Source organism: Choloepus didactylus, chromosome Y (genome assembly GCF_015220235.1).
Source record: "Choloepus didactylus isolate mChoDid1 chromosome Y, mChoDid1.pri, whole genome shotgun sequence".
NCBI classification, from domain to species: domain Eukaryota; kingdom Metazoa; phylum Chordata; class Mammalia; order Pilosa; family Megalonychidae; genus Choloepus; species Choloepus didactylus.
The window spans coordinates 21,716,330-21,738,671 of NC_051335.1; the positions used below are offsets into that span (position 1 = coordinate 21,716,330).

Genomic DNA, 22,342 nt, shown 5'->3' on the forward strand with positions numbered 1-22,342 from the left:
TCCAACATGTTCCTACTTTACCCCAAGAAAGTTACATAATATAGCAACATTTCAGTGAACTTGTTCCTACTACATCCATCAGAAATTAACAGACCATAGTCATTTCTGGGCATCCCCAGAACATTAAATAGCTTATCTGTTCTTCTTGGATTATTGTTCCCCCTTCCTTAATTGCTCTCTACTGCTAGTTCCCCTACATTCTACATTATAAACCATTTGTTTTACATTTTTCAAAGTTCACATTAGTGGTAGCATATAATATTTCTCTTTTTGTGCCTGGCTTATTTCGCTCAGCATTATGTCTTCAAGGTTCATCCATGTTGTCATATGTTTCACCAGATCGTTCCTTCTTACTGCCACATAGTATTCCATCGTGTGTATATACCACATTTTATTTATCCACTCATCTGTTGAAGGACATTTGGGTTGTTTCCATCTCTTGGCAATTGTGAATAATGCTGCTCTGAACATTGGCGTGCAGATATCTGTTCGTGTCACTGCTTTCCGATCTTCCGGGTATACACCGAGAAGTGCAATCGCTGGATCGAATGGTAGCTCTATATCTAGTTTTCTAAGGAACTGCCAGACTGACTTCCAGAGTGGCTGAACCATTATACAGTCCCACCAACAATGAATAAGAGTTCCAATTTCTCCACATCCCCTCCAGCATTTGTAGTTTCCTGTTTGTTTAATGGCAGCCATTCTAACCGGTGTTAGATGGTATCTCATTGTGGTCTTAATTTGCATCTCTCTAATAGCTAGTGAAGCTGAACATTTTTTCATGTGTTTCTTGGCCATTTGTATTTCCTCTTCAGAGAACTGTCTTTTCATATCTTTTGCCCATTTTATAATTGGGCTGTCTGTACTATTGTCATTGAGTTGTAGGATTTCTTTGTATATGCAAGATATCAGTCTTTTGTCAGATACATGGTTTCCAAAAATTTTTTCCCATTGAGTTGGCTGCCTCTTTACCTTTTTGAGAAATTCCTTTGAGGTGCAGAAACTTCTAAGCTTGAGGAGTTCCCATTTATCTATTTTCTCTTTTGCTGCTTGTGCTTTGGGTGTAAAGTCTAGGAAGTGGCCGCCTAATACAAGGTCTTGAAGATGTTTTCCTACATTATCTTCTAGGAGTTTTATGGTACTTTCATTTATATTGAGATCTTTGGTCCATTTTGAGTTAATTTTTGTGTAGGGGGTGAGGTAGGGGTCCTCTTTCATTCTTTTGGATATGGATATCCAACTCTCCCAGCCCCATTTGTTGAAAAGACCATTATGGCTCAGTTCGGTGACTTTGGGGGCCTTATCAAAGATCAGTCGGCCATAGATCTGAGGGTCTATCTCTGAATTCTCAATTCGATTCCATTGATCTATATGTCTATCTTTGTGCCAGTACCATGCTGTTTTGGCAACTGTGGCTTTATAATAAGCTTCAAAGTCAGGGAGTGTAAGTCCTCCCACTTCGTTTTTCTTTTTTAGAGTGTCTTTAGCAATTCGAGGCATCTTCCCTTTCCAAATAAATTTGATAACTAGCTTTTCCAAGTCTGCAAGGTAGGTTGTTGGAATTTTGATTGGGATTGCATTGAATCTGTAGATGAGTTTGGGTAGAATTGACATCTTAATGACATTTAGCCTTCCTATCCATGAACATGGAATATTTTTCCATCTTTTAAGGTCCCCTTCTATTTCTTTTAGTAGAGTTATGTAGTTTTCTTTGTATAGGTCTTTTACATCTTTGGTTAAGTTTATTCCTAGGTACTTGATTTTTTTAGTTGCTATTGAAAATGGTATCTTTTTCTTGAGTGTCTCTTCAGTTTGTTCATTTCTAGCATATAGAAACATTACTGACTTATGTGCATTAATCTTGTATCCCGCTACTTTGCTAAATTTGTTTATTAGCTCTAGTAGGTGTATCGTTGATTTTTCACGGTTTTCTAGATATAAGATCATATCATCTGCAAACAATGACAGTTTTACTTCTTCTTTTCCAATTTGGATGCCTTTTATTTCTTTGTCTTGCCGGATTGCCCTGGCTAGCACTTCCAGCACAATGTTGAATAACAGTGGTGACAGCGGGCATCCTTGTCTTGTTCCTGATCTTAGAGGGAAGGCTTTCAGTCTCTCACCATTGAGTACTATGCTGGCTGTGGGTTTTTCATATATGTTCTTTATCATGTTGAGGAAGTTTCCTTCAATTCCTACCTTTTGAAGTGTTTTTATCAAAAAGGGATGTTGGATTTTGTCAAATGCTTTTTCAGCATCTATTGAGATGATCAATTGATTTTTCCCTTTCGAGTTTTTAATGTGTTGTAATACATTGATTGTTTTTCTTATGTTGAACCATCCTTGCATGCCTGGAATGAACCCCACTTGGTCATGGTGTATGATTTTTTTAATGTGTCTTTGGATTCGATTTGCAAGTATTTTGTTGAGGATTTTTGCATCTATATTCATTAGGGAGATTGGCCGGTAGTTTTCCTTTTTTGTAGGATCTTTGCCTGGTTTTGGTATTAGATTGATGTTAGCTTCATAAAATGAGTTAGGTAGTGTTCCATTTTTTTCTATGTTTTGAAAGACTTTGAGTAAGATTGGTGTCAGTTCTTTCTGGAAAGTTTGGTAGAATTCCCCTGTGAAGCCATCTGGCCCTGGGCATTTATTTGTGGGAAGATTTTTGATGACTGATTGGATCTCTTTGCTTGTGATGGGTTGGTTGAGGTCTTCTATTTCTTCTCTGGTCAGTCTAGGTTGTTCATATGTTTCCAGGAAATTGTCCATTTCTTCTACATTATCCAGTTTGTTGCCATACAGTTGTTCATAATATCCTCTTATAATTTTTTTAATTTCTTCAGGATCTGCAGTTATGTCACCTTTTTCATTCATTATTTTGTTTATATGGGTCTTCTTTCTTTTTGATTTTATCAGTCTAGCTAGGGGCTTGTCAATCTTGTTGATCTTCTCAAAGAACCAACTTTTGGTGATATTTATCCTCTCTATTGTTTTTTTGTTCTCTATGTCATTTATTTCTGCTTTAATCCTTGTTATTTCTTTTCTTGTACTTGGTTTAGGATTGGTTTGCTGTTCATTTTCTAGCTTCTTCAGTTGATCCATTAGTTCTTTGATTTTGGCTCTTTCTTCCTTTTTAATATATGCGTTTAGTGCTATAAATTTCCCCCTTAGCACTGCTTTTGCTGCATCCCATAGGTTTTGGTATGTTGTGTTCTCATTTTCATTCGTCTCTATATATTTAGCAATTTCTCTTGCTATTTCTTCTTTAACCCACTGATTGTTTAGGAGTGTGTTGTTTAACCTCCAGGTATTTGTGAATTTTCTAAGTCTCTGATGGTTATTGACTTCTAATTGTATTCCATTGTGGTCAGAGAATGTGCTTTGAATAATTTCAATCTTTTTAAATTTATTGAGGCTTGTTTTATGTCCCAGCATATGATCTATTCTGGAGAAAGTTCCGTGAGCACTAGAAAAGTATGTGTATCCTGGTGATTTGGGATGTAATGTCCTGTAGATGTCTGTTAAATCTAATTCATTTATCAGATTGTTTAGGTTTTCAATTTCCTTATTGGTCTTCTGTCTGGTTGATCTATCTATAGGAGAGAGTGATGTGTTGAAGTCTCCCACAATTATTGTGGAAACATCAATTGCTTCCTTTAGTTTTGCCAGTGTTTCTCTCATGTATTTTGTAGCACCTTGATTGGGTGCATAGACATTTACGATTGTTATTTCTTCTTGCTGAATTGCCCCTTTTATTAGTATGTAGTGACCTTCTTTGTCTCTCAAAACATCCCTGCATTTGAAGTCTATTTTATCTGAGATTAATATTGCTACACCTGCTCTCTTTTGGCTGCAGCTTGCATGATATATTTTTTTCCATCCTTTCACTTTCAGTTTCCCTGTGTCCCTGTGTCCAAGATGAGTCTCTTGTATGCAACATATTGATGGTTCATTTTTTTTGATCCATTCTGCGAATCTATATCTTTTAATTGGGGAGTTTAATCCATTTACATTCAACGTTAAAACCGTGAAGGCATTTCTTGAATCGGCCATCCCATACTTTGGATTACGTTTGCCATATTTTTCCCTCTCTCTATTAATATCCTTTATTGTACCCATACCAAATCTCTTTAGTACTGAACCTTTCTCCAAGTCTCTCTGTCCTGTCTTTGTTTCTCTGTCTGTAGGGCTCCGTCTAGTATCTCCAGTAGGGCAGGTCTCTTGTTAGCAAATTCTCTCAGCATTTCTTTGTCTGTGAAAAATTTAAGCTCTCCCTCAAATTTGAAGGAGAGCTTTGCTGGATAAAGTTTTCTTGGCTGGAAATTCCTCTCACTCAGAATTTTAAATATATCGTGCCACTGCCTTCTTTCCTCCATGGTGGCTGCTGTGTAGTCACTACTTAGTATTATGCTGTTTCCTTTGTATGTGGTGAATTGCTTTTCTCTTGCTGCTTTCAGAACTTGCTCCTTCTCTTCTATGTTTGACAGTGTGATCAGTATATGTCTCGGAGTGGGTTTATTTGGATTTATTCTATTTGGAGTTCGCTGAGCATTTATGATTTGTGTATTTATGTTGTTTAGAAGATTTGGGAAGTTTTCCCCAACAATTTCTTTGAATACTCTTCCTAGAGCTTTACCCTTTTCTTCCCCTTCTGGGACACCAATGAGTCTTATATTCAGACGTTTCATATTATCTATCATATCCCTGAGGTCCATTTCGAGTTTTTCAATTTTTTCCCCATTCTTTCTTTGATGCTTTCATTTTCCATTCTGTCATCTTCCAGGTCACTGATTCGTTGTTCAACTTCCTCTAGTCTTGTACTATGAGTGTCCAGAATCTTTTTAATTTGGTCAACAGTTTCTTTAATTTCCATAAGATCATCCATTTTTTTATTTAGTCTTGCAATGTCTTCTTTATGCTCTTCTAGGGTCTTCTTGATTTCCTTCATATCCCGTACTATGGTCTCATTGTTCATCTTTAGTTCTTTGAGTAGCTGCTCTAGGTGCTGTGTCTCTTCTGGTCTTTTGATTTCGGTGCTTGGGCTTGGGTTATCCATATCGTCTGGTTTTTTCATATGCTTTATAATTTTCTGTTGTTTTTGGCCTCGTGGCATTTGCTGAACTTGATCGGGTTCTTTTAGGGTTTGTAGACCTATTGAAGTCCTTATCTCTAATTTATCAGATCTACAGCTTCGTGGAGTACACTTTCTCTAACTAACCAGCAGGTGGCGTCCACGAGCCACCTGTTCTCCACAAGCCAGATCTCCCCTGCTTAGCCTTTTTGGTGAGTGGGGGAGTGAGTCTTGTGGGGCCCAATTGGTGTACCAAGCTTGCGTGTGTAGTTGGTGTTGCCTGCCCTGTATGTGGGGCGTGTTTCTGGGCAGTCGGGGAGGGGGGGTGGCCCTAACAATCAAATCTCCCTGATGATCCTAGAGTTTTAAAGCTGCTGCAATAGTCTAATCCTTCAGTTCAGTCCTGCCACAGTTTGTCTCTGCCACTGACCCACAAGTCTTTGGTATTGGCGTATGGCTCCTGAGACTTGCAAGTGGGCCCCTCTTCCAGGCTGTGCACCCCGGGTCCTCTGTTGAGGGATGACTGTGCTATGTCACGGGTGAGTGCCGTCCCCCCATGGCAGTTCTGGGCAGCTGGGCTGTGTAGGGAGGCTCCCAGTCTGCCGAAATGATGGCTGAATGGGGCTTTGTTAATTCACACTGCTCCACCTTCCCAGCTCTGGGACATTCAGCTGAGGTTGCAGGGAAGGCTAATGTCCACGCCCAGTTTTGTGGTGTGTGCCTGTTATTTGAAGCACTTCCGTCACACTGGGTTGTCTGGGGCAGCTCTGGGCTATGGGGCTGGCGATGGGCAGGAGTGTTTCCTGTCCACCAGGATGGTGGCTGTGAGCGGACACCCCCCTTTTCTTGGGAAGTTGTGGTGTTTAGTGAATTTTCTCAGCCACTGGATTATTGCCTTTTGTGTCAGAGCTCTCTTAGTTCTGCTCTTGACTTGACGTGCCCAAATTGCAATTCTTTGAAGCTTTCTGTATTGAGCTTCTTAGAGTAATTGTTTTAGAAAAAGCAAAAAGGATTTAAAAAAAAAAAAACGGCCCTCCTCAGAGATCTAATGGGTTATTGAAATGGTAATAGACAAAGCAACCAGGGCCATTAAGGAAAGGTGCACAGGGCAGAGATATCAGCTTTGCTTCGGGATTTGCATATGCGCCTCAAGGCCTGAGCTCCGCCCTTCCCCTTTCTGTGTCCACCAGAACTCCAAAAATCCTCTGCTTTTATTTTGGAGTTTTTCGTGTTGTTTTTTTTCTATGCCTGTCTCCTCTCTGCTGGGCTGGCTGCTCTCAGAGTCTCTGGTGTCTGGTCTCAGTCTATCTATGGTTGGAGTTTGAATCAGTAGAATGAGTTTTCGATAAGAGCCGTCACTGCAGTTCTCCCTTCTCCTTCCCGGAGCTGACAGCCCCTCCTCCCCCGGGACTGAGCCTGGCAGGGAGGGGCGCGGGTCCCCTGGCCGCAAAAACTTACAGATTTCGCTGCTCTCAGCAGTTCCACGTTTTCATGAGTGTTGTATGAAGTATGCCCAAAGACAGATTGCTCTGTGGTGTCCAGTCCACGCAGTTCCTGGCTTTTTACCTACTTTCCTGCAACGGTTTGATTTTAACACGCCATGGCCTGGGCCTATTTGGGTTTATCTGGTTTGGAATCTGTTGAGTATCTTGGATGTACATATTTACGTCTTTCATTAAATTTGGGAAGTTCTCAGCCATTCTTTCTTTCAATATTTCTCTGTCCTGTCTCTCGCTCTTCGCCTTCTGGGACACCAACAGTGTAAATATTGGTATACTTGATGGTGTCCCACAGTTTCCTTGGGCTTGGTTCACTTTTCTTCATTATTCCCTCTTTCTGCTCTGCAGACAGCATGATTTCAATTGTCTTATCTTCAGGATCTGATTCTTTCTTCTGCCAGTTCCAAACTTCTGCTGAACCCCTCTAGGGAATTTTTAATTTCCGTTACTGTGGTTTTCAGTTCTGTTTGGTTCCTTTTCATAATTTCCACCTCTCTATTGATATCTATTTGTGTTTGTCTATCATTTTCCTGATTTCCTTTAGCTCTTTGCCCATGTTTTCATTTAGCTCTTTGAGCATATTTAGAACCATTTTTCAAAAGTCTTTGGAATGTCCCAGGTCTGGTCCTCCTCCCTGATGGTTTCTAATGCTTCAATCTTCTCCCTTGCCTGAGGCACATCTTCCTGTTTCTTTGTATGTTTTATAATCTTCTGTGGAGACCTGGACATTTTGATATTTTAGCTGGACTTGAGACTCTGAGGCACCTGTTCCTTAAGTTTGTATCCAGCATGTATTATGACAGAAATTTCCTTGAATGCTGGGGCTAACTTAAAAAAAAAAAGGTAAAAAGAACCTTTCCCAGTCTTTGCAGATCGATCTGTCCAAGTGCTCTCCTTCAGGGCTTTTCCAAACAATGAGCTTAGAGAACAGCTCCAGGCCAAAGCATAGGGGCACCCTGATCCTTTCTGCCCAGGCAGCTTGACTTGGGCATGCACACATGGCCCTGGGAACCCCCCCAGTTACATGGTTCTGAATGCCCCCTCTTCCCTAGGAAACAGTTACCTCACAGTCCAAGCTCTGCACTGTGTGTCCTCGAGCCAGCAATCTGTAGGAGAGCTCAGTGAGCTGCCTGCTACATGCGGGACAAAGCCTCAGATGGCGAGTCCCTCAGGCCACACCAGAAACGTAGGGTCAGACATACATGCTCCCAGTATGTGTGCAAGGGTTACTTTACTCCCTCTGGAACTGGAAGCTTGGACTGGCTCCATGATGAGCCGGTGAGGGAGGGGGCCAGCCAGGGTACCAGGTATCCTACTGCTTTTAAGTAGCCTTTTTCTTGATTTGGTGCTCATCCTTTTACTAAAGTCCTTTAACTGTTTTCTGGAGCTTTAAGAAAGATGTTTCTGCCATTTCTTGCTGGTTGTGCAAAGCTTCTGGGCAGGAACAGAGCCCTGAAACATCTCATTCTGCTACCTTGTCATTTGACTTTTAAAAGTATAATAAAAATATGTCTTCAGAATCAGGATACTGAGTATGAATTAACGTATTTGAATCAATGTTATAGTGGTTCAAATTCTGCCACTTGCCAGCTGTTTGACCTTGGGTGGTTTGCTTAACTTCTCTGTGCTTCGGTTTCCTCAAACCTTATAACTTTAAATTGTTATAAGGAATTGATGAGTTAATATTTGTTAATCACATAAAATAGTAGCTCACACATAGCACTGTATGAATGTTTTAAATTATTTGAAAATTAAAAATAAAATATATTAGTGTAAGCAGACACAAAATCATCACCTCTCTTCTTATGTTAAAATGAAATCATCCTACAATATGACCTAACACTTGTGATGAGGCTAACTTATACCCATGATAATACTCTATCCTGTAATGGTAGAATCCCATATGCAACTTTTACATTTTCTCAGTGGTCCTCTGAGTGACAGAAGACAATGTAAAATTAAAACTACAGTTTGAATCATGATTTTATTTTATTTTTAGTTCAAATATTTCATACCAAGTTTCCAAGAGATTGTACCAAATACTGTTTTGTTGGGGGGGTACCAAATCACTTTATTTGAAGGAATGGTACAAATGAAAGAACTTGGATGTTGGTACAACTTATAGAAAAGGTAAAGGTAAACCCAACATGCATGCAACTGCCATGGTGACCATGGAAGTCACCCTGTGGCTCTGGGGAAGACAGCGTAAGGCTTGTCAAAGAGATACTCTGCACAAGTTGGTTACGTAGTCACCCAATTCCTTGATGGACTTCACCTGCTCATTCAGGTAATGGGTCTCAATGAAGTCACGCAAGTGGGGGTCATTTTTGTCAGCGGCCAGTTTGTGCAGTTCCAGTAGTGACTGATTCACCCTTTTTTCCAAGAGTAATGCACACTCCATTGCATTCAGCCGACTCTCCCAGTCGTCTCATTCTGGTTTCTTGATATCCTGAAGGAAGATTCGGCCACCGCTTTGGTTTTGCAGCTTCATAAGTTTCTCCGCATGTTCCCTCCCCTGAGACTGGTGAAGAAAATATATGGCAAAGTTCTTCCAGGTCACATCATCACGGTCAAAGTAGTAGGACATGGACAGGCAGATGTAAGAGGCGTAGAGCTCCAAGTTGATCTGGTGGTTGATGGTGGCCTCTGAGTCCTGGCTTAGTTCTGGCGCACCTGTGATGGGGCCATGGTCATCATGGTGGCGGCTGAGGAGAGGAGGCGGCAGCGGCTGCCCAGCGCTGGAACAGCAGTGGAGGGCTGCTTGGAGTAGTGGGCCGATGGAGGGTGAGCGCCGGGTTCCGATTAAGCACAGTTGAAGCAGGAAACCCCAGTGACTCTCCGTGAAGACATCTGGCCTAAATACTGTTTTGTGTCCTTTATAATTCCCTACTTGATGACTAAATTGAAATGTTTTAGGACAAATGCTCTCTTTCAACAAAGTGTAATGTCTTGTGTCCTGCATTAGACAAATTGTATTGAAATATAGTACTTTCAAGAGTTACAATATAGAGACTCCTATTTTTGTACCAATTTTTTGAAAAATAAATCTTAAAAGTTTATCTTTGGATTTTTAGGTAAGCCATTATTTTATGGCACATGTTTAATGTCTGCTTTATAGCATATAAAAGGAAAAAAAATAACAGGTTTACCAGCTGTTCAAGTAATTCCAAGAAGATGGGGGGGGGAAGGCCAGGGAATGCCATCTCTATGAAAACCATAGGCTTTTTGCTGACATTGAGAAGCTGACTGTAAAATCTGCATAGAAAAGCAAAGGATGTGGAATAGCCAAAATAATTTTGAAAAAAAAAAAGTTGGAGAATTTACAAGTATGGACTTCAAAATTTATTATAAAGCTATAGTAATTAAGGCAGTTTGATAGTGGCATAGGATAAATGTATAGATCAATGGAATAGAATTGAGAGTCCAGAAATAAATCTTCACATTTATGGTCTACTGATGTTTTGCCAAGGGTGCCAAGACTATTCAATGGGGAAAGAATAATCTTTTCAACAAATGGTGCTGGAACAAACAACTGGATATCCACAAGCAAAAGAATGACTTTGGACCCCTACCTCACACCACATACCAAGACTGACTCAAAATGGATCAGTGAACTAAATGTAACATCCAAATGTATAAAACTGTTAGAAGAAAACTGGACTCAATCTTCATGAGCTTGGGTTAAGGTAAGAGTTCTTAGATACAATGCCAAAGCGTGATCCATAAAACAAACAATAAAGTATCTGAAAAGGGACTTGCTTCCAGAATACAAAAAGAACTCTCCCAACTCAAAAGTAAAAAGACAAACCATTTAAAAAAATGGACAAAAGTACTAAATAGGCATTTCTCCAAAGAAGATGTACAAATGGCCAGTAAGCATCATGAAAACACGCTTGACTTCATTAGTCATTAAGAAAATACAAATTAAAACCACAATGAGATACCACTTGCTTTATACACACACACACACACACAATTACTTGTTTTAAATATATGTGTGTGTGTGTGTTACCACAATAAAATATTTTTAAATGTTACTCCTTAAAACAACAGGAGCTACAATAAAGCAAGGACCAAGAGAGAAAACTTTTAATTTTCCTTCCTGACTGCTGGGTGTATCAGAGATTAGAAATTTCCTTGTCCTCTGGGAGACACACTGTCATTCTGATATAATTCTACTGCACATGCACCTGTTCTGTACATCATCCTTGAAGACAGATGATACCAAGTCTTGGCAAAGATGTGGAGAAACTGGACCCCTAAGTGCTGGTGGAAATGTAAAATGGTACAGCCATTATGGATATCATTTTGCAGTTTCTTATAAAGCTAAACATATACATACCATACAACCCCGCAATTCTACTCCTAAGTATCCACCCAAAAAGCATGAAAACTTATGTCCACACAGAAACTTTTACTTGATTATTTAGGGAAGCATTATTCATAATAGTCAAAAGGTGGAAACCATCCAAATGTCCATCAACTGGGGGAAAAGATAAACAAAATGTGACACAGCCATACGACAGAGAACTATTCAGCAATAAAAACAACTTCTGATACATGGTACAGCATGGATGAATCTCAGAAACATCATGCTCAGTGAAAGAAACTAGATGCAAAAGATCACATGCTATATGGGCCCATTTATAATGAAATGTCCAGAAAAGGCAGATCTATAAGACATAACACAGCTTAGTAGTTGCCTGGGGTTAGGAAAGGGGACATGGATTGGCTACAAACAGACATTTTTTGAGGGGTGATGAAAATATTCTAAAACTGGATTGTGGTGATAGCTGCAAAACTTTGTAAGTTTACTAAAGATCATCAAATTGTACACTTAACACAGGCAAGCTTTATGGTATGTATGTGAACTATATATATATATGGTATGTATGTGTATATAAAGCTGTTAAAAAAAAAGCCCATGACACAGGAATATGGGCATCACCTGAAAAAGAGGTGAGCACAAAAGGCAATCCAGTGTTTCTAAAGGGCAAAGGGTCCCTGAAAGGCTGTGGGTCTAGTCCCAGAGAGTAGCTTCCCAGTCCCTCACATCCCTGCAATGCAGCTGCTCTTACAAATGAAGTGAACGTGTCTATCCCTCTACCAAATGAAGCTGAATTCAACACATTATCAGGTACAATTCTAGAAACCTAAGATGAGTCCCTAAAAAAAAAAAAAATCTTAAACCGTCTTGGTTTTCACATATGCATAAATCATTTTGAACATCTCATTGCATGTTCAGGGTGTGGCATTTGATCTGTACACTTCACTCACAGGACTTCATAGTAAAATACAGCTTTCCAAAATGATCACAGACCCAGAATTCTACCAAATTCTAAGAACCTCTAGGGTCTTATAGTCCAGCCACTGCAGTGTTAACCCAATTACATGTAGGGGGCAATTGAGCAAACCATCCTAAAAATCACCAGGTTGACTTTGCCATCTATTTTAATGTTTAATTACTATCAGTTGCCAGATATCCATTCTGTTAATCCAAATCTTTCTTCCACTTGCTCTGGTTCCATCCTATCTGGAGAGGAAGAAGTAATCATCTCCTTACTTTCAAAAAGGGGCTCACATTTGACCATGGCCATTAATAGTACCATTCACCTTTCTTCTTAGGTGCATTTTCTACCCTTTCAGTCACCTCTGGTTCTTTGTTTATTCTTCAGAATGATCTAAATATTTACCCCTTGCCAGGCATGATAACCAATACTGAGCACAGAATCCTAAAGTACTGCCAGGTACAGCAGAGGGAGTAGTTGCCAAATCCTTTGGAATAAGTTTATTCCTTATAAAACAAACAACAACAAAAACGACTGAGGGAGAATGGTGCCAAGGTATACTTAGAATTACCTAGAACATTAAGGAATTCCCGGGTGTGAAGTGGGGGGAGATGCACCAGAATGAGGGCATGTGTAGTAGAATCGTATCAGAATGACACTATGTCTCCCAGAGGACAAGGAGATTTCTCATCTCATAGACCCAGCAGTTAGAATGGAAAAAGAAAAAGTTTTCTCTCTTGCTCTTTGCCCTAATGTAGCTCTTGTTTTAAGGAACAACTTTTTTAAAAAAATTATTGTTGCAACATATAAAATGAAATTTGCCATTGTAACCATTTTGGGATTGGCAATTCAGTGGCATTAATTGCATTCACAATGTTGTGCTACTGTCCCCACTATCCACTGCCAAAACTTTTTCATCCCCCTCAAACAGAAACTCCGTAACCATTAAGCAATAACCACCAATTCTCCTCCCTCAGCCCCTGGAAACCTCTAATCTACTTTCTGTTTCTACAAATTTGCTTATTCCAGACACTTTATATAAGTGGGATCACTTATCCTTATGTGTCAGGCTCCTTTCACTTAGCACAATGTTTTCAAAATTCATCCATGTTGTAGTATGTATCAGAGATTCATTCCTTTTTATGGCCAAGTAATATTCCATTGTATGAATAGGCGACATTTTGTTTATCTAGTCATCTGTCACTTGGGATGTTTCCACTTTTGGGTTATTGTGAATAATGCTGCTATGAACATTGGTATACAAATACCTGTTTCAGTCTGTGCTTTCAAATCTTTGGGGCATATATCTGTAAGTGGAATGGTAATTCTATGGTTGACTTTTCAAGGAACCAAAGGAATAACCTTTTCATAGACATTCCTTGCATTAAATCCAAGTTACATCTTTTCAATTGTGCAACAAATCTAGAACCACAGTCATGGGGTCCTGGAAGGTCTCTATGAAATGACAGAGTCCAACCAGCTCATTTTCTCTATGAAGGGACTGAGGCTAGGGGGATTGGGACCACCACCTTGTGCCCCCTGGCCCTCAGACCCACGCTCCTTCAACCGCACCCCATGTGTCTCCATGAGGGAGCTAATTTAAGAAATCAAGATTTAGAAAGAACAGGAAAGACCCCCATTAATGGACACCATCAATATATGAAATCAACAAAATAAGTGAAATATCTTCCCAGTTCTTTTTAGAGTGACACTGAAAACATCTTGATGACTTATTTTACAAGACTCCTTGTTAAATCCATGCTCTACACAAAAATGGCCTCACTTGCTTTCTTTCTCCAATGGTAATTACATAAAGGACACCATCTGCATTATTTCTAGAACTTCCTTCTCTGGCTTAAGGGGAAGAGAATCAAAGCTTCTGAGTCTGCTGTGGTCCTGGCAAAGCCAGGGCAGGGCCTTCTGGGAAAGAAGAAAAGCTCCCACGCTCCCCTGCACAGGGCACCCTTGAGAGAGCGTGGCCTCCTGGGCCCTTCTTTCCTTGGAGTCCCTCTTCCTGTAGAACTCCAACTGGAATAGGAAAAGAGGCTGGAGGCCCTTTTCCTTTAGAAGTGTCAATGGGCAGGAGGCCAAAGCCCAAAGGAGGGGGGCAAAGGGCCTGTCCTTTGTCTGGGCCAGTTTCTAAAATCATACCGCCATAGGTGGTGGTGGTGGGGGGATTGTGGCAGCTTGGGGGGGGTGGTCATTCAAAAGTACAGGATAACCTTGGGATGATTTCCAAGGACACTGATTTTATTCGCATATTTTTAGAGTGGGGGTTTTATTATAATATCCAATCAAATGTGGCTATTACTGTATAGTTGCAGGAACTTTTAAGCCACATTGGGACAAAATGAAGCAGAATTTCATCCGCTTCTCAGTTTGTCGCAGGGAACTTCAGGCTAGGTGACTATATTAATTGGGATACAAGTTCAGGCTCCTCCATTGTTAGAGGAACTTTGGTGGTTCCAGGAAAAGAATCTTGATGGTTCATGGAACCACCACCCCAGCTCAGAAGGAGATGTGTAGATGGTGCCAGGCTCAAAACCATTGTGAGTAATAAAGAACGCCCCTTTGCCTGACTTTGCCTTCTGCCCAACACCCTCAATGGCTGAGTGAGGCCTGAGCTGGCTGGCAGGTGCAGGGGTAGAGGGTCTTAGCTGTCCTCCTTAGAAACATAACTAACTGGCCACGTTAGAAATAACTTTGCTCTCTGTGTTATTTTTCAGGCAAACAATTTACTATTTCACGATTGAGGCCAAAAATCTGAAAAGGTAATACTTACTGTGTTTTTCTGTGTTACCATATCCTGAAAAGAAAAAGAAAAGATGATTATAGCTTTTTTCAAAACAGTTCATTTCCATAAGCATTTAGCCAGAACTTCTACCCCATCATCCAGCCTCCACCTTCGAACAAGAACCAATCACCTGAAACAGCTGCAAGTAGGATAAACCCCTGGAAATTGTAAAATTCATATTCTAAGGAAAACCTATCATAATTGGTTAGTTTTGCAACTTGCGGGGGTGGGGGGCATTTATGTTTATAAGGATTTTCCCATAGCAGGGGTAATGTTTTTGCCTAAAAGGTATTGCAAGATTCAAGTTTGGGACCTCTGAATGCCCAGCGTCTCGACTATCGGAATGCCAGCGACGGCAAGGAAGTTCTGGGAATCACCACGGAATCCTCAGGCCTGGTGCCCAGCGAGTCCTAGTAAGTGTGGCTTCAATTAATCAATGCAAAGGCTACTGGCCACCCCTAGTAGGTCTTCCTACAGATTCCCGACACCCCATTAGAATCATCTAGGAATGCTCAAATTCAATGACAACAACTTTAATCTGTTAACTTAGCATGATGTTTATACAGCCATTGGCTGTATCATTTAAGCACTGAAAACAAACAGTTGCCCAAAAAAGAAAACATAATTAAACAGAGCTGCCCTACAAAACAAGTTTGATATATACTGAGATTTCTATTTTCTGCTGATAAATGCAGATGGTTTCTTCTGGTACCAGATGTAACTGACTACCCATTTCCATTTTAGACAATATTTTTCCATATCATTAAAATTAAAATTTTTATCTAGGTCATAGCACTTTCCAGAGAACTTCATTAAGACACGATTGAGGGGGAAAATGTATTGAAATGGAAAAAAAACCCCACACATTCTAATGTCATGTTTCTATTAAAATATGAAAGTATAGACTATTAACTTCTATTTTCTAAGTTCCAAATATTTATAAGCATAACTACTGTAGTGAAAATCAGTACAAGAAAAAAAATCAATACCTAAGTATGTAAGTAATTTAGATTGATTTATAGCTTTTGGAAACTCTTCTACAATTTAAAGTACAAGAGTAAAACAGTCTCTTCTTTCGCTGTCCTATGAATTGCTTAAAATACAGCACTGTGCTTTAATTACAGATTATACTTCTATGCAAAGTGTCTGTAATTTATAACACATTCAGGTTGCACATTTGAAACAGATAGTGTTTCTACCAGGAAATAATTCCAAATCAATTCAGAAGCCAGAGAATCTTAATATTAAATTTGAAGAAAACCCACCCAAAACGTCCAACTTTGGCACCACAAAATTATGCTATTTAAATAATAGTGATATTAATCCTGAGGGATCTGGACATTTAGGAAAGATGTCCATGAAGGCTGACACTCTAAACCACTGGTTTCAAATCTTGGCTGCACACTGAGGGGGTTAAAAAATCCCAATGAATGTAGAATTACCATATGACCCAGCAATTCTCCTCTTAGGTGTATACTCCAAAGAACTGAAGACAGGTGTTCAAACATTTGTATGCACCTGTTCATAGCATTATCCACAATAACCAAAAGGTGGAAACAACCCAGATGTCCATCAGCTAATGAATGGATAAACATATCTGTACAATGGAACATTGTTCAGCCAGAAAAAGGAATGAAGTTTGGATACGTGCTACAATACAGATGGACCTTGAAAACAGGATGCTAAGTAAAAGAAGCCAAAGATAAAAGACCACTTATCATATGATTATTTATATGGAGTGTCCAGAAGAGGCCAATCCATAGAAACGGAAAGCAGATTCATGGCTGCCAGAGGCTGAGGGAAGGTGGGGAACAGGGAGAGACTATTTAATGGGGTATGGGGTGATAAAAATGTTTTGGAACTTGATAGAGGTGGTGACTGCAAACGTACTAAATGCCACTGAATTGCCTACTTCAAAATGGTTGATTTTACACTATGTGAATTTCCTCTCAAAAAACAAAACAACGAAACAAAACAAAACCCCAATGCCTGGGGCCCAAAGATTCTAGAGTAACTGGTCTGATGTGTGGCATGGACACTGGGATTTTAGAAAGCCCTCCAAGTGAGGCTGAAGCGCAGTCAAAGTGAGAAGTGCTGCTATAAACAAAACTAATCTTTTATTCTGAGAAATGATTTAATATATACTAGGATTTTCTGACTGACGTTGAGATATTCAAAAATATTGATTGAATTTTGGAATAACTAGCTTCAGACATTTACAGTTTTCAAATGTGAGCATTTTTAAAATGCCATGCCGAAACAAACAAACAAAGAAACAGACAAGGGCGCCCAGTGTTCTTTTTTACTTTAGTTGCTCCTTTTCACTTTAATTATTATTCTGGTTATTTTTGAGTGTGTGGTAATGAGGGTTTCGGGGATTGATTTTGGTAATGAATATACAACTACATAATGGTACTGTGAACAATCAAATGTATGATTTGTTTTGTATGACTGTGCGGTATGTGAATAGATCTCAATTAAAAAAAACACACAAATAAGAATAACATAAAAGCTAATAACTAATACAAAGCAAATGTTTAAGGTCCTGGGAGGGCATTTAATATGGGAATCCCTCTAGCAAGGGAGGTCAGGAAAAGCACTCCTGAAGAAGTGATGCTTCAATTTAGACCCGGATAAGGAAGATTTGGAGTCAAAAAGGTGAAAGGGTTTGAGAGTAGAGGATGAGTACCTAATGAGATGAATTTGCAAGAATATTCATTGACACTGGGAAGTGCTGATGTTATTTGAAAAGGAAGAATATGACCTGAGTATGATTCTGATTATGTTTACATGTAGAAAGACACACAGAAAATGTCAACAGGGTCTGTATCTGAGTGATGGAATTGTGAATGAAGCTTATTTCCTTTTTCACTATTTTTATATTTCTCAACTGCAATGAGCGTATTTTGTTTTTACACTAAAAATGTTGCAAAATGGAAAAAGTAAAGTCTGACTTACCAAAAAAAAAATGCCATGCCATCCAAAAAGTCTATATCAAACTTGCGAAAATTATATTTTAAAAATTCTCAATAATTACTGAGTTGAGCATGAATACCAAGTTTTCAGTTTTACTTTGCTTTAGACTAGGGAAAAAGAACATATTAAAAGCAGATGTGCTAGAATTTTCTGCCTGTTTTTGGTAACTGCTGAATGTTTTTGTATTATCATCCAACTTGAGAAGTGATTTTTTGTTTTTGATGTGGAGATTTGGATCAAATTGTCCATCAAGGGATTCAGAGAGCTGTGCCTGCTTCAGTAGGTTCAGGGATGTGGACAATGGAAACTAACAGGAGTTTCCGCCTTCACTTCCCTAATGAGCCTAGAAATGTCCAAATGCACACCTGCATCACAGGTGCTCAGTAGCCAGGAAGTCACCTGTGGGAATGAGAACACGTGGTGGGAAGAAAGGAACTGCACAAGCAAATTGTTATTGTTTTTCTCCAACCTCTTCAGCTACTGTTACTTTTCAACTGAAAATACAATGCTGCCTCCCCAAAACGGAGCGTTCAGGAGAGGATGTCTGATGCCCCTTACCTTCAATGAAAGGGCAGTGTTGGCGTCCGTGTCATGGTACAGGATCACGTTATTGGCCATGCCAAAGCTTTTACGGACTCCAAGATGGTAGAAGAGGGAAGGCTGTCTGGAGACGTCGCTCATGTCCACCATGGCAACATCTGAGATGGACAAGAAGACAGGATCAGGGGTGACAGATGCTGTGTCCACCTAATCTATTAGGTGCCTGCCCATCACCAATCCGAACTACCTGGAGCTGTACTTCTACCATCAGCCTTTTGGGCGAAAGGGAAGTGAGGGAAGATCTGATTCCAATTATCCTGTGAAATGTGGAAGAACTGTAAGAACCAGAAAGCCCCTTCTTCAAAGTGCTAGGGACACACCCTTACTAGAACTTGCTGACAGATTTATTTTTCATGTTGTTTTCATTATGAAATGTATCATCTGTCCAAAGAATATATTTAGCCTAATGTATAAAGTATAACGAAATGAAAAACCACGCAGTCCAAGACACACATAGTGTTACCAATACCGAAGGAGCACCCTTCCCTGACACATCCTCCTTTCCTTTCCTCCTGGTCCGAGAAACCCTCTATTCTCCTCTCTGTATTTATCATTTCCCTGCTTTTCTTTCTCTATATATATTATATATGTATGCATGTGTGCAGATATGTGTATATTATGTGTGTACCTGTAGGCACATGTATCTGTATGTATTATCTATGATTATGTATATGTATGAATTTCTAAACAGTACATTAGTTCTGTGTGTCTTTGAACTTTATATAGATAGCATCACCCTGTATGTAATTTTTTTATTTGCTTTTTTTGTTCAACTCTATGTGATTCGATTTGTCTGTCTAGCTCTAGTTTATGCATTTTCCCTTCTGTACAGTATTCCATCATAGGATGACTAGACCAGTTTCTTTATCCACTCTCCACTCTCCCCATCTATGGACATTTTGATTGTTTTTTTTTTCTTATTCCAAACAGCTGCAACAAGCACTCCTTTGTCATAACTCTGAGTGCACATGTCCACCTACAGCTTGGTGATATATATAAAATGCTGCCCTGGGACTGTGCCCTGTAGGGACCTATTAAAAACAGAGGAGCAAGCAACTGCATCAATGACCAACACGTTTAAATTTGCCTATTAGTACTGGACACCATGACAAAAGCCTTAATTTTGGAGAGGGTGTAAGAGCTCCAAGCTTGAGTGAAGATTCCTACAACATGCCCTAGAGTTATAGGAATGTAGTGCCCAAACTTCTTGCTTACACCGTCACAACTCAGGAAGACGCTGGAAACCCAGAGAAATAGCGCAGAGGAGAGTTTAATGAGGGCTGGAAGAGACAAGAAGGAAGGCCGAGGTGCGCTGTCACCAGGCACGGCTGGCTTTGTGCAGGGGCGCTGGGAGAGCCGAGTCTGGGTGTCAGTAAGCATGGGGGCTGGCCTCTCACCCGCTTATTGAGTGACTGCCACTACCTGCCAGGTGTTGTGCTGGAAGCCAAGGACAGAAATGTGAGCAGGGTCCTTTCCTCAGAGACACATCCACACGACAGGGATGACAAAGGAAGCGGGTGGTTAGAACCACTGTGGGGAGGGCGGGCAGGGAAGGCCTGGAGGAGGTGAGTTTGGTCTGTGGCCCAAGGATCCATAAGAAGGAAGAAGGCAAATCAGTGTAAGGATGGGAGCATGGAAAGGAAAGGAAGAGAGGATTGTAGGAAAAGAAAACAGAAAGTGCAAAGGGAAGACAGGCTGCAAGTGTTAGGGCAACTGCAAATAATTCTATGGGGCCAGAACATGCCAGGAAATAAACCTAAAAGGATTAGCAGGTAGCAGATGGTGAAGGGTCTGAAGGCCACACCAAGAGGGCTGGCCTCTATCTTGAAGCAACCGGAAGCCTGTGGTAGATTTTTGTTTTCTGTTTTTTTTTTTTTAATTTATTATGGAGAATTACAAATATATATAAAAGTAGACAGAATAGTATAATGAAACCCCCAGACTTCTCTCCCTACTTCAACAATCATCAACTCACGGCCAGCCTTGTTTCATCTTTACTGCCACCCATGCCATACCCTCCCATATTATTTGGAAGCAATACCCAGATACCAGATCATTTCATCTCCCCATATTTCAGTATAGATCACTAAAAGATGAGAACAAAATGGGAAGAAAAAAAAAGCAACCACAGTATCATTGTCACACCTAAAAAGTTTTTTTTAAAAACTATGAGGGTGATTTGCAATGGGTGGAGGTGGCTTAAGGGTTTATCGACTGAGGAACAGAATGGTGAACTGTGGTGTATGCATACAATGGAATTTTGAGCAACTATGAGAAGGAGTGGAGCTGTGAGATGCACAAGGAGGTGAATGGATCCTGTACACAGTATTTGAGTGAAGTACGCCAGAAATAAAGGCAAACACTATAATGCCTCACCAATATGGACTAACTACAATGTGGAAACTCAGAATTGAATCTTAGAACATAGCCTAACAGGGGAATGGTTATTGTAATGGTCTCTAGATTGTAATCACATCTATTCCTGTGAATTACATCTATTTCCTGTGAATTACATCTATTTCCTGTGAATCACATCTATTCCTGTGAAAGAATATATTGTAACCACATCTATTCCTGAATTGCAATGGCTATCTCCAAATTCCAAGATGCTGATCCCTTTGTGCATAACGTGATCGATCCCTGGAACTTTGGGTATCTGTGTGACACCTGAAACTCAGAGCTGGAGTTTGGCAGATATGAATGTCAGTATTAGCACATACAGCAACTGTTAAAAAGGCTGAAAGAGAGTCCAGACTTCAATTAGAGCTATGAATGAAGCAGATCTGGTTAGGACTAAGGCAAATCAGGCCAAAGGGTAAAGGATGATACTGACTGTGTCTTAAAACTTCAACTTCCATGTGAGACCAAGGTAAGAGAGGTTTAGTTGGTACAGGATCTATATTTCCTAAACAATTGAACTCATAACAGTTTGTTCAAATACCACAATTACATGGAACTTTGAAAAGGAAGTGAGACCTGGTAGGTTTGCATAGGTTAATGTGAAATAGCAAGACATCCCAAAGTAATTTGGGCAGAGAATAAAAATATATATGCAGAGTTCCCCTGAGGAGCTAGGGGAAAGTGCAGAAGTGTTGGGCTTCCTCACCTGGATTGTTGCTGATATTCTCACAAACATCTAGGACTGATGGTTTGATATGCTGAACCATCTATCTTGGGGCCTGCCCTTATGAAGCTCATTGCTGCAAAGCAGAGTCTAAACCTGCTTATAATTGTGCCTAAGGGTCTCCCCCAGAGAACCTCTTTGTTGCTCAGATGTGGCCCCATCTCTCTCTCTAACCCACTCGGCAGGTGAACTCACTGCCCTCCCCGCTACGTGGGACCCGACTCCCAGGGGTGTAAATCTCCCTGGCAATGCAGAATATGACTTCCGGGGATGAATCTGGACCCGGCTTCATGGGACTGAGAGTATCTTCTTGACCAAAAGGGAGATGCAAAATGAGACGAAATAGTTTCAGTGGCTGAGAGATTTCAAATGGAGTCGAGAGGTCACTCTGGTGGACATTCTTATGCACTATATAGATAACACCTCTTAGGTTTTAATGTATTAGAATAGCTAGAAGTAAATACCTGAAACTACCAAACTCCAACCCAGCAGTCTGGACTCCTGAAGACAATTACATAAGAATGTAGATTACAAGGGGTGACAGTGTGATTGTGAAAACCTTGTGGATCACACTCCCTTTATCCAGTGTATGGACGGATGAGTAGAAAAATGGGGACAAAAACTAAATGAATAATAGGGTGGGATGGGGGGTGATTTGAGTGTTCTTTTTTATTTTCATTTTTTATTCTTATTCTGATTCTTTCTGGTGGAAGGAAAATGTTCAAAAAATAGACGGGTCTGATAAATGCACAACTAGATGATGGTACTGTGAACAGTTGATTGTACACCATGGACGATTCTATGGTATGTGAACGTAACTCAATAAAACTGAACTAAAGAAAAACTAGGAGGGGACTTGAAACAGGTGACTCTTATACCCAAGTTTGCCCTTTAGAGGCTGTGCTGAAGAGAGAAAAAATGTATGATGCTGGGAACACACTTTACAGCCTGGCCTGGACATCTGACTGCAGATGGCCGAGTCTGCTC

At 40.2% G+C, this 22,342-nt stretch overlaps 1 protein-coding gene and 1 pseudogene across 1 annotated transcript in view; both read right to left on the reverse strand.

Annotated features, from left to right (window-relative positions):
• The window catches only part of LOC119524183 (mitogen-activated protein kinase kinase kinase 15-like), a 162,154-nt gene that overhangs the window by 120,195 nt on the left and 19,617 nt on the right, over positions 1–22,342 (reverse strand). The window contains 2 exon segments of the mRNA XM_037822819.1: positions 14,644–14,667; positions 18,190–18,329. Of these exon segments, the coding sequence (XP_037678747.1) occupies positions 14,644–14,667; positions 18,190–18,329 (164 nt within the window).
• On the reverse strand, positions 8,630–9,270 carry LOC119524181 (annotated as a pseudogene).